A 12,198-nucleotide genomic window follows, 5' to 3' on the forward strand; every position below is an offset into this window, starting at 1 on the left:
AATGCAAACATGACCACCAATAAAATAAAATAAACATAAATATATAAATAAATATTCCTATTTTTCCTATACAAGTATATATGTTTTTTTTTGCTTAGCCAACATACAGCATAAAAAGTACACTTCTTGTCAAAAGTCTACTTATAATGCTAATTACAATGCTAATTCAAATCTGATCCACTTGCTAACATGTTAATCTGGCCCGTCTGCACGGGTGCCGTGTGCCTAAAGTCATCACAGATGGTTCAGACCTCAACAACAGAAGCTGAAGACATTCCTCATCCGCTCGCTTTCCAGACAGCTGGACAGAAGTCGAGCGCGAAACAGTGACCGTATGTGCTTTTACCGCTCGATCGACGCTGCCATCTGATATTTTGAGAATTTATTCTTTAAAAAACTACCATGGGGTTAGGTAGATGCGATAGTGAATTTTATTACATGGCTTGGTTGAATTCTAATGTAGAATGCGGTCTGTTATTTCTTGATAACAGATAACGCTGCTAAGTATAACACACCGTTGCCATGAAAAACAGAGCGTTGCTATGGACGCAGGATTCTAACCGTAGAGACGGAACGGACTATTTTCTTTAGCGGAAGCAATACAATCGCTTTTAAATCAATAAACTCCTTTTTAAAACAATATTTTGTGTCAAATTATTGATTTATCTGGTAGGTAGCCATGTAATAAGCGGGGTGATGTAGAGCGAGGCGGTTGTTATAGCGATTACAACCCCTTCAGGCTGATTTCAAGACCCCTCTACGTTATCCTTACGTATATTGCGTATTAATATTGGATTTTACAAATTTCACCGTGGTATAAACAGCATCTCCACTGGTTGATAGCATCTGTATGTCTAATAAACATCAGCAACTCTGATGTTGGCTGAATGTGAGTGTGTGTCCTACTTCCACTGTCTGACAGACTGCTTGGCGTCGGATCCAACACTGAGGACCCTCGCGAGGATTACCGCCTTCATTCAAAGCAGGGGTGGTCCGTTCTCCTGCCTGTTTAAAAATGCACAATAAAGTTTTGAAAAATTAATTAGAGGGAGCAAATGTATAAAAGAGAAGCTTATTAATTTCCTTGCATTTTTCCATTTATTTCAATCCATTTCAAGATTTTGTTCTCAACTAATTATCAGTGCATTTAAAAGGGATTGCTTTTATTTTATTTTTTTGGTGTTTGCTGTTTTTCACAGATTCGGGTCTAAGCAGTCCTGTCAGTGAAGCCGGTTTTGACTATGAAAGTTAGTGCTCACATCTCGCGCTGAGCTTTGGTGTTTTCTTATCTTTTTTTAATGCGTCTGCCCCACATCCGAAATAATGGGTTGTCTTCTACGACTACATTTGCATTTGACTTTTTTTTCCTCCCCTTCCCTTCACAAACTGCCGGATCTGCGCTAATGTTCACTCCCGTAACCCTGGGAAAGTTAAAAGGAGTCGTACCTCAAATGAAACCTAAAACTGTATCTCATTAGCAATTGTTTTTCCTATACGAGGTGCATAATTTAGGATAAAATATAGTAAATAATCCTACCCTTTTTTTTTTTTTTTTTTTGGTGCTTAAAAGACAATGTTAAAAAGCATAAAAAGTTCATAGCATATGTCTTGTGTGTGTGTGTATAAATATTTATAAATATATAAAAATATATATTTTTAAAATGTACATGCATAAAAGATACATAGAAAAAGAAAATTTGTTCTGCATTATGCATAATGCAAATGCTGTCAACAGTTTCATCTTAATTATGACTGCTTTTAACTTTCTTTCGTAACACGGCTTTTGATTTTTCCTTTTTGATGTGTTTAGTATTTCTGCTTGTCGATTGCTTTGTTCTTACAGGCTGTTGGCTGAACTCTATTAATCCACAGTAAACGCACTGCAGTCACAGATGATGATGTAGAGACGGCTCTGCTGTGTAATTTTTACACAGGTCTCCACACACTCCAGCATCCTTTTCCCGGCCCTCCAGCTCCGCCGTCCGCCCGGCTCTCCCCCGATGGGGTCGTTCTGCAGGCAGAGATAACGAGCCGAATTAATTAAACCCTCCGCAAACAATAGTCCGACATTTGATACATCCCTCACGCCCCCCCAGCGAGGCAGAGGAAAGAGAAACACGGCTCCCTTTTTCTCGTTTTTATGGGGAAATATACCAAGCGTTTTTCCCTTTTATATGTAAATGAACAATCGCATAAAACTGTTTCGCGAACAGCGGCAGAGGATATCAAAAGGGTTTGTTATTTGCATCACCTGTCAAGCACAAATAAGAGACTGAAAATATGTAATTAGACAGTTTGCTTCTCTCGCGCTCCGTGATCTTGAGCTTGATTGCATGGGATAAAAAGAGTGAGAGATGCAAAAATCCTGGCAGAGAGAGCAGATAGCAACAGGAATTTGTCCTTGAAAGAGTTATATGCCGTTCCTAACCAGACTTGAAGAACACTTTTTAGTATCTTTCGCATAAATACTTGAAATTGAATGTGGTTAACCCTCTGGTACTGGTCACGTGTCATTCAAATATGACCTTAATGAAATGATTGTACTATATTTTAGTTTGATCATATTTTTTATTTAATAGATTGTATTTTTAGAGGATTTTATGGTACTAAATAATATTTATGCAGTAGTTATTATCCATTTATTCACTTTTTGAGCATAGACGTGGAGATGAAATTTCCTGGTCTCTTTTTAAAGATGACACTTGGCAGATTATTGCTGAAGTGAGAAAAGTTTTAAAAAGTTCACTTGAAAAAAGTTGTACATGTATTGTTATGATAAATGCACAAAAAATACCATTTTCAATATATGAAACTGAGAAAATCAAACCCATTAATCTAAACAAGCTGTGTTTCATATCCGAGGTTGATTTGAGCTTTCAGTCAGATTTATTTTGGGGCGCAGTACCAAACGCTTCCACTAGATGAAATTAGCTTCCCGTTCATTTCCAATGTGCTCATTTTTGACCCTGAACAATACAAGTGTGACTATCTTTTTCAGGATCTTTTAACATTTTCAAATCATGTCCATGATCTTTGTGTGTGTGTGTGTTCACACAGCAAGTGGCAAAACCTTTACCAAGTTTCTTACAGTTCCGATGAAGTAAAAAATTCAACAAACAATAAAACTTTGGCCAAAAACTGAACAGCACCGGAGGGTTAATTTTTTGCACCTCGATCGGATTAAATGTAATTGTTTGCTACATCTTTCAGGGAGAAAATTCCTGAGAACAAACAAATAACAGCCTGTTCATGAAATAGAAAAATGGACGACGAGTAATTGTTGTTGACACGGAGCAAAGTTGAGGAATAGGTTGACATTGGAAAGAGTTTGTTGGGCTTCGATTGACTCTAGATTGGCCTTTCTCATTGCATTATGGAGGCTGTTGTCATTTAGCATGCAGGTCTGATCTCAGGTTGTTTGCCAAAGTTGCCCTTCGCATCTTTTTCGGGAGTGCTTTGGCATACATTATCTTGGTTCACCTTAAGAGGGTAAAACTGATTCCAGACAATCTCTAAGAGCTTGGCCGGGCTGGTGAAAATAACATTTGTAGACTAACAGAAGCGTTAGCGTCCGGTAATTCAACAAATTCTCACATAACAAAAAACGAACAGCTAGAACTTTTACAAGACGTCTTGTTGAGTGGCATTATATCATGACGTCTAATCAGCAAGTTCAGTCTCAATCAAACCCAAGCAAAGTCATTTGCAGCATACAACATTTAGAGAAGAAAAAAAAAAAAAACGTGTCAACTGGAGGTCAAATTGAGCGTGGCTAATGTGATTATGCAGATTATCAATGCCTAATTAAATCACAGTACTCTTGAAGGAAGATGTCAACATTTAGCCAACTTTTGACCTCTGAAGTAGACGATGAAAGAAAGTCCAGTGGCCTCTGTAAATAAGTTAGCGTCCATCTTAGGAAGAGCTTGTCTGTTTTCTGCTTTATACCATTGCTAATTAATTACTAGATTAACTCCAGCACGGCCTAGGGTTTTTTGGGGGGTCTGAGCAAACATGTGCTGACTAGTGCTTGTTTGAGGAAGGGTCTTGCAAGCTGTTGCAGGGTTAGCATGGGTGGCTGCTTCTGTGACACGCTTGCTCAGCTTTGACTGAACTGAAGCTGAGAACAAGACACTTCACTTTTCACCGGTACCATCAGGTCATCTTAACCCAGGCCAGAACTCTCGAATAAACCCCCTACCTTACCCTGATTACCCCCATCATCAGCCCTCCACCTCAAGAGCTTTATTTCCCATCACTGCTCAAACGAAGGGTTACATAAGAAAATTATTGCAAGCTTCTGCCAAAAGGAAAGCTGCTGGAAATATTAAGGCAAGACGTCTCCTCTGGGGAAAGGCAATATTATATTTTTCTACCTCTCGCTTGCTCATATTTTTCGTGTTTAGTGTGGAAGCTTTCCAGATTTCCCCCCCAGAACAGTAAGTCCATATTTCATTTTGCACAAGACCATAAATGACATGCAAATGTGTCTGTTTAGTGAAATACAAGATGGAAGTTTGTGTGCTTTTGTGTTTAAGTCGGCAATAAACAGTATCAGACTGGCAGAACTCCCTACTTGACAGGATTAGAGATATGGTTAGGGAAGGGGTGTCCAATCTTGCTCCTGAATGGCCACTTTCCTGCCTGGATGTTTCTGGTGATCCTTAAAGGGATGGTTCGGAGTAAAATCAACCTAGGGTCCTTTGCACCATGACCTCGAGCCAAACAACCCCCCCCCCCCCCCCCCCCAGAAGCCTTTTTTCCCCTTGGTTGAACATTAAAGTTAGAGCTTATTTAGAGATATCAGCCGGATGGCTTAGTGCAGGTGCCAATGGATCCAAAATTGTATCTGGTAAATTACCCCACTAATAATGCCCAGAATGGCACCAAACTTCTACAGTAGTACAAATAGGTTCTGTACTCATAAAACGAGGCATTGGAAAGTTTGTAAGTACATCAGGAGTTTATTTAAATAACACTTGCCTGACGGCTCACGCTACCGCTAACCTGGACGTCGACGTCACTTCAGTGAGTTGAGAAAAGCACGTAAAAGTCCTGGCAGAAAGTGATGCATAAGGATGTAGTTTCACAACGAATTATTATTTTTTCCGAAGTGTTGACAACTTAGTGTTAACTAATAATTGTTATAAACTGGTTCTACCAACAAAATATTAGTGCATTCCTGGAACTGGGCGTCGTTACACTACATCCTTATGCATCGCTTTACAAACTTACACACTTTCCATATACACTTTCCAATGCCTCGTTTTATGAGTACAGAACCTATTTTTACTATTGTAGAAGTTTGGTACCACTCCGGGCATTATTAGTGGGGTAATTTACCAGATACAGCCTTGGATCCATTAGCGCCTGCACTAAGCCATCCGGCTGATATCTCTAAATAAGCTCTAACTTTAATAATGTTTGACCAAGGGAAAAAAGGCTTCTGGGTGGGGTGTTTGGCTCGAGGTCATGGTGCAAAGAACCCTAGGTTGATTTTACTCCGAACCATCCCTTTAAGACCTTAATTGGCTGTTTCAGGTGTTTTTAATTGGGGATCAGTCTAAACCCCATTGGTAGGTAGTCCTCCAGGAGCAGGAATGCACTCCCCTATTTGATAGTAACACAGGGTTAACCCTACATAGGGAACATAGATCCCATCACCATCGTTGTGAACAATGTACATAGGATGACAAGCATCAATCTTGTATTGTGGTTTTAGCCTTTTGTCTCGCGTCGGTGAAATAGAGGTTTCAGATTTTGCATTTGATTAAATCTATTATGTTTTGGCTCTGCAGACATGAGCTTATTTCCCAAAGGCAGATCTTTGGGGCTGTGTCTGTGACTCCGTTTGGTTTCATGAAGGCAACATTGTTCTCTTTGTCTTAGCCCGTTGAGTACAAACGTATGGTTCGTCTGAGTGCATGGACTGTCCTCTGCTCATCAGTTTTAGCTGTGGTGGAGTGTGACAGAAGACAGTTCATTGCTTTGGAAATATTGCGAAGCTATTAGGAACCATTTGACCCCTATCAGCGTTGTAATTGGTCTGGGGGTTTTGTAGCGCCTTAGCAATGGTCCTTAGGTCCTTGCTTTCATATTGTCTGTATAAAGGCAGTCGTTTTTTTTTTTTTTTTTTTGTATTAGGACGATCCTGATTGGACGGATTGATGATGTAGAGCTCTGGCCTGGTCACACTGTGTCCCTAACATCACCACTGTTCCTCACTCCAGTCCCACCTCATTATCTCACCTGCTTGGGAGTCTTCCCCACCCCTGATCCCGCTTTCTCCACCAACATTTGGGATTTTGCTTCTAACTGCCTTTCTTGACCATGGTGGTCTTACTGACCTTGTCTTCCTGTGTCTTCTTCTCCTGATTGGTGCACAGGTATGATGAACCACCCCCCCATACCCATCTCGGAGCTAGCCGAGCACACAGATCTACTGAAGGCCAACGACAACCTGAAGCTCTCCCAGGAGTACGAGGTACGGCATATTTTGCAAAAAATATTATTTTGGATAATTATCAGGGTATATCACTAATAATCAGGGTATAAAACTAACTTTTTGCCACACCAGCCAATAGTCGGTGACTTAGGATAATTTACTGGCCTTAAATATTTTTTTTACCGGAAATAATGGCAGTAATGACATTTAGATACCAGTGAAAATTCCCAATTCACCAATTCAAGACCACAGCTAAAACTTCTAGCCTAACTAATATAAATGTAAAACATTATTAAAGACAAGTAAAAGTACTAAGTCAGTAATAAAATAAAAACAAATAATCAAATTACAGGCAGAAGCACAAATAATTACAATATAACAAAGATACAAATTAAATAAACAGTGCTTTTCAGGTTTTTCAGGTATAGGACTAAAAGTAGCTTTCCGGTACAGAAATTTTGTAAAGTAAGCAAATGTAAAATAACATTTTACATTTCGTGACGATGCAGCACTGGCCCGTCAACTGTACCGAGTGTTCACGTTCATGCATTGTTAGAATTCATAAAAATGTTACTGACCAACGGCGAGTGGCACCGTTTTTATATACTCGCCAACGCCGATTCATACTCGCATTTGGTGCTTGGTGAGTGTTAATTTTAGGCCCTGCTATTTTGTTACAAAAAAGGCAAAGCTGTTCAAGACTGCACCTGTGGGTTTTCCTAATAAACCAGTTCAGGTTGAGATGATTTTTTATTTTTACTGTTCACATGGCAGTTACTCATGTGCCCCGGGGTTTTGCAGTGGCACGGATGTCTCTGTTTGGAGTGCTGGGCTCGTATATGTAGCGGCTGCTGATTAGCCCTTACTATTGCTGAATCAGCCTTCATTAGCATAGAGCAAATGTCGTCGTCCATCTTAAATCACAGCGTGCTACAGCAGCCCTGCCATCAACACCCCCGGGGCTTAATGCCATCTTAAATGGCTCCCAGCGTGAGCCAGACCCGATATCTTAGCAGGAACATGGGCACGCTTGAGTTGAGCCAACCCGCTATCATTTTTGGGACATTGGCTTAGCATATAGATTAGCATTAGCTGCATGTGCTAGCCAACTGAAGGAAAGTCATTCTTAAGCAGCCTTAGTAGTAGATTGTTGAATATTTAGTTTCTGGCCTCGCTACCTGCAAAAAGTGAGCAAACAATGGCGTAATCCAGCAAAGTCACCTTCTACCGGATATTAGCTTCAGAGTTTCATAAATTGTTACAAGAAATTTGATCTGCTGTGTCTTCATGAATAAAACACAGTATTTTTTTACTCAAAGGGAACTGCAAGAGTCATTACATTTGAGAGGTTGAAAAACCCTTTAAACTTGCATTTCAAGTACATAATTGAGGTCAGCTGATGATAAAGTTTGGGAACTGCTGCTCTAGAAGGAAAAAAAAGGAAGGAATGTAGCGTTTGATCTTCAGCGTGCACTAGTATGCTAATAATAGCTAGTTAAATCAAAGAGTGATGTTTGTTAAAAACGGGGCTAGAGAAGAAAAAATAAACATTAGAGATGGATGCCGATGTGGAGCAGAAAAAGATGCTTGGTGCGAAGGGTTTTGGTCTGATATGAGGGTGCGGGCTGGGTGCTATGCAAAAGCATGCTGTGGATTACCAAACTCCGGATTATGACATCAATCTTCCGTTCATATGTGATCCGCTATATTACAGCACCTTCTGGCATTTGGCTTGGAGCAGAACCATACCAATCCAGACCAATGCGTTAAAACCCACAGGCGGTTTTCAGGGTAGATGATAAGAGAGACGTGTTCGAGAGCACGGACAACCTGCGGAGGATCCGTACTCTGTTATTTGTGCCCGTAATCATCGCAGGGTAAACAGTTACATCAAACCCCTCATTGTGGGTTATTTAGTCCCAGTTTCAGCATGCAGAGACGGTCGCCTAAATGAAAACATCCCTCAAGCTAGAAGAGCTGGGACGGAGCCATTGCCCGAGAACAGGCTCGGAATCATAATGGAATACTAAATTACCCCGACAGGGGAATAGAATATTTATTCAGAAATTCTCATATTGGGAATGTGGTGGCATTTATCTTGCTTGCGCCAGATAATTCACCCCCTCACAGGAAGGAACAGACTCTTTTATCAGCGTTTCCTTTGCTATTATTCACTGTCCACGCAACTGTCCCGACAAAGCTACCTGGCCGAATGCTCGTGAATATTTTAAAACGATAGCAGATGGCTTTTAATTACACTTTAATGTGCGCTCTGATTGCGGCAAGGAGCGGGACTTTTATCTTGTTGTGAATGTTTATCTGAGCTGCTTTGTGAAGGATTCTCATTTATTTCCCATCCGCGAGTTTTAGTCCTCCCAGGCCTTGTGGCCTCACTCAACCCCGCTTTCTGAGCGTTGAACTCTCCTCTGTTTCTCCACCTTCTTCTGATGTTCTAGCGGATGCAGACTCACTCTCCTCTCACATTAGTATTCATGCCTGTGATGCTGAGGGATTGGGAAAAGCCCTGAGGGTGGTTTCATTCCGTACTTTCTCTCCACAGTCCATCGATCCGGGTCAGCAGTTCACCTGGGAGCATTCCAACCTGGAGGTCAACAAACCCAAGAACCGATACGCCAACGTCATCGCCTACGACCACTCCCGCGTAATCCTGGCACCCATCGAAGGTCGGGCAGAACTGCACACACATACACACACACAGATTTTTAAAAAAGAAATCCGTCTCAATGCGTTTGCACCTAAAGGTTCCAGAATGACTGAACTTTGTTGTCGCCCCCACAGATCCGTCTGGCTTCACACGCAAAAAAAGCAGTTTAGAGAAATGTATCCATAAGTCTTTCAGAAGAACCTGATCTAGCATGTGCATTTGGGAGGATCGCCATCTATTTTTTATGTCTTTATTATACGTTTTTATAGTGTTTATCCGTATAAATCAATTTACTTCCTCTTCTTCCCACACAATTTTATTGTCTGCTCACACACACACAAAAGAAACAAGAGTCAGATCATTCACAAGCAGTCAAAATTAAACCAGCAGGCAAATGGTGTAGAGCACAGCCATATCCCAGAGTGCCTTGAGTTGAGGTATAGAAGCTGTCAAGATTTTGGATTAAACATAAAACGCCAGTGGAAAATCAGGAGAGATTCTGCTGTTATGTTGGTAAAATGCCCATATTTTTTTCCCCACAGAGGCGACTGTCAATGCTCAATGCTCTCTTTTGCTGTTTACAGATATTTTTCCCCAGGTTCCCTCCCTCGTCGTCGCGTCACCTTGATTTTTGCCACAGTTCACCACGACCCAATTTAGATGAGCAATAACGTAGCGTAACAGAATCATCACAAAGACAGCGCCCATAAATGCATAAATTAATCAAGTTCGAAATTTCCATTTTACAGTGCAGTGATTTCGCCATTAGACACAGCGGTGGAACAATTCGTGCAGGCAGCCGTGCTCTGTTCACTTAGCTATGACTAAAGCGAAACACACCCGCGATCGCTTTGTGAGGCGGGGAAGAGGCTTTTAATGGCATTCTTTTTTTCCCCTGATTGCTAATTTTGTCTTTTTCTACGATGTAGCGGGGGCTAGAAAATGAGCACAGCCAAGTGTTTCATTGTTCGTTGTTAAAGCACGAAAACAACAATTTAGCACCATGGGCCTGTGTTTGAGATTGAAGCTTTTGTGTTGGATAAACGGTACAATTAAATATGCCTCTTGTAGGTTATTTGCCAGAGGTCTGAAGCGAGTGCGGACCCCGAGTGTAATTACAAGTGACTTGTTTCAGAGAATTGATGGCATTAGCTCCCTCTGAAGGATTTGAACAAACCCCAAATCTTAAGTATTGAGTTTGTTGCATAATTCACCCCCCGTCGCTTGTGCCACAAACATAAATTACATCAAATCATATATATATATTTACATTTGCTTGTTAAATCACCTATATTATTATGGTGATTATGAGAATTGCATGTTGGTACCCATACCAAGACTAGACCTTTAAGGCAGAGATCCAGACCCAGAACTAGACCCTGAGATCCAAATTTTGAGGGCCAAGCCCACATGTATGTGGTTTTGAGAGGTCTCAAGACCGAGACCATAAGATTGTTACCCCTAGCAGTAGCACACAAGGGCTTTACTTCTATTCCCAGCTGTCTCACGGATCCTGAGCTTAGACGGGAGAATGTTTGGCTGCTTTATGGGAGATTTACTGCGGGCCGCCCAGAGCGATGGCAGAAAGAGAGCGAGACAGGGTCCTGCTCGCTGATTTAGTCCTAGTCCAGCCTAATTCCATCGTATAGCATCTGGCCCTAAATCAGCAGCAGTGGATGCTGTTGGCCGGCCCTCGGAGAGCTAGACGGGGCTGAAAAAGCTGGAAGGAAGTGAGAAAAGGCAGTGAAGGGGCTCAATGGCTTTTCTTTCTTGGGGATTATTTTCTATGATGGATATCTGTCACAAGCTCTACAATAGCCTCTAACCAGACTGTGACTGTATATCACGTTAGTGGAGTAGCAAGTTTTTCACCAGTTAAGAGACTCACACAGCAACATTGTCAGCCATTTTGGAACTGTCGAGAAACTGGGGGAAAAATCACACTTTTGAAGTCAACACGTAGTGTTCTTGTGCCAAAACAGCTATGTACTTTTACAAGACAACATTTTCAAGCTGTTTGTGCTATTACACCTTTAAGACTCAAGCAAATGACTATCGTTTTTGCATGTGAAATCAGAGCCACTTTATGTCAGTATGTAGATCTGAGCGGTCTGATATTTCTCACATAAATGCTTCTTTAACTTTGTGTTACAACAATCAAAATCGTTTATTTCAAAATCCTGCTTCTTTATGATTTGTCCCTTTTAAAGTGAACGTCTCTGTCGTTCTGACTCTAACTTTCACAGTTACCAACCTTCATGCTTCGTTTCAAGGTATCACAGGCAGCGACTACATCAACTCGAACTACATCGACGGCTACAGGAAGCAGAACGCATACATCGCCACTCAGGGGCCACTGCCGGAGACCTTCGGGGACTTCTGGAGGATGGTGTGGGAGCAACGAGCCGCCACCGTGGTCATGATGACCAGACTGGAGGAGAAGTCACGGGTGAGGCTAGTCAAAAATACAGATTGTTTTCAGAAGAGTTGTAAATATCATTCCCCATCCAGTTTGCAGTGCATTCTCCACGAAGGATACACGCAGCTTCATAGTTTTGCCAAATCTTACATTTTGAAACAACCTTTGCATACAGAGCGTGCTGGTGATTCCTTAAAATACTGTCTAGCTATGCAGCTCACTAGATTGTGGAAGAGAGCTAATAGGCCGTCTCTTTTACCCTTGTTAAAAAGACTGAGCTTCATACTGGACAAATTGACATTATTCCAGTTGAAATGCCATTGCCGGTTGAATGAATGAGCAAAAAAGGATGGAGAAAAATAGAGGGAAATAAAGACATAGGCTCTCCGATAACAAGCTGGGAATCATCTTTCGGCTCTACCAGAGAGAGAGAGGGGTAGTTAAGAAGCCCTCATCTTGAAGACTTCCTCAGCCGTAACGTCCAGAAGTTCATTGAAGACGATTCCGTCACACCCTAGACTGTCAGGCTCAGCAAACTCAGTCAGTATCTCAGGACACCCCCTCTTGCTCTCTCTCACCATCTTAGCGGGCACCACATGGTGTATTAGAGCTCTGTCAGATGCGATCACAGTGAGCCATTCAATCTGCAGCATAAGCGCAAAGAACGCA

The 12,198-nt window shown here is 41.5% G+C and overlaps 1 protein-coding gene across 42 annotated transcripts in view; it reads left to right on the top strand.

Moving 5' to 3' along the window:
- Window positions 1–12,198, top strand: part of ptprsa (protein tyrosine phosphatase receptor type Sa) — a 212,707-nt gene that overhangs the window by 182,231 nt on the left and 18,278 nt on the right. For 15 of the 42 annotated variants that reach the window (XM_079890978.1, XM_079891011.1, XM_079891016.1 and 12 more), the window contains 4 exons: window positions 1,200–1,247; window positions 6,387–6,484; window positions 9,006–9,129; window positions 11,357–11,559. In XM_079890978.1, coding sequence (XP_079747104.1) covers window positions 1,200–1,247; window positions 6,387–6,484; window positions 9,006–9,129; window positions 11,357–11,559 — 473 coding nt within the window. The remainder of the gene's footprint in view (window positions 1–1,199; window positions 1,248–6,386; window positions 6,485–9,005; window positions 9,130–11,356; window positions 11,560–12,198) is intronic. The other 27 variants (XM_079890994.1, XM_079890995.1, XM_079890999.1 and 24 more) reach the window with 3 other exon arrangements.

This window comes from Squalius cephalus (genome assembly GCF_949319135.1).
Source record: "Squalius cephalus genome assembly, chromosome: 13".
NCBI classification, from domain to species: Eukaryota; Metazoa; Chordata; class Actinopteri; order Cypriniformes; family Leuciscidae; genus Squalius; species Squalius cephalus.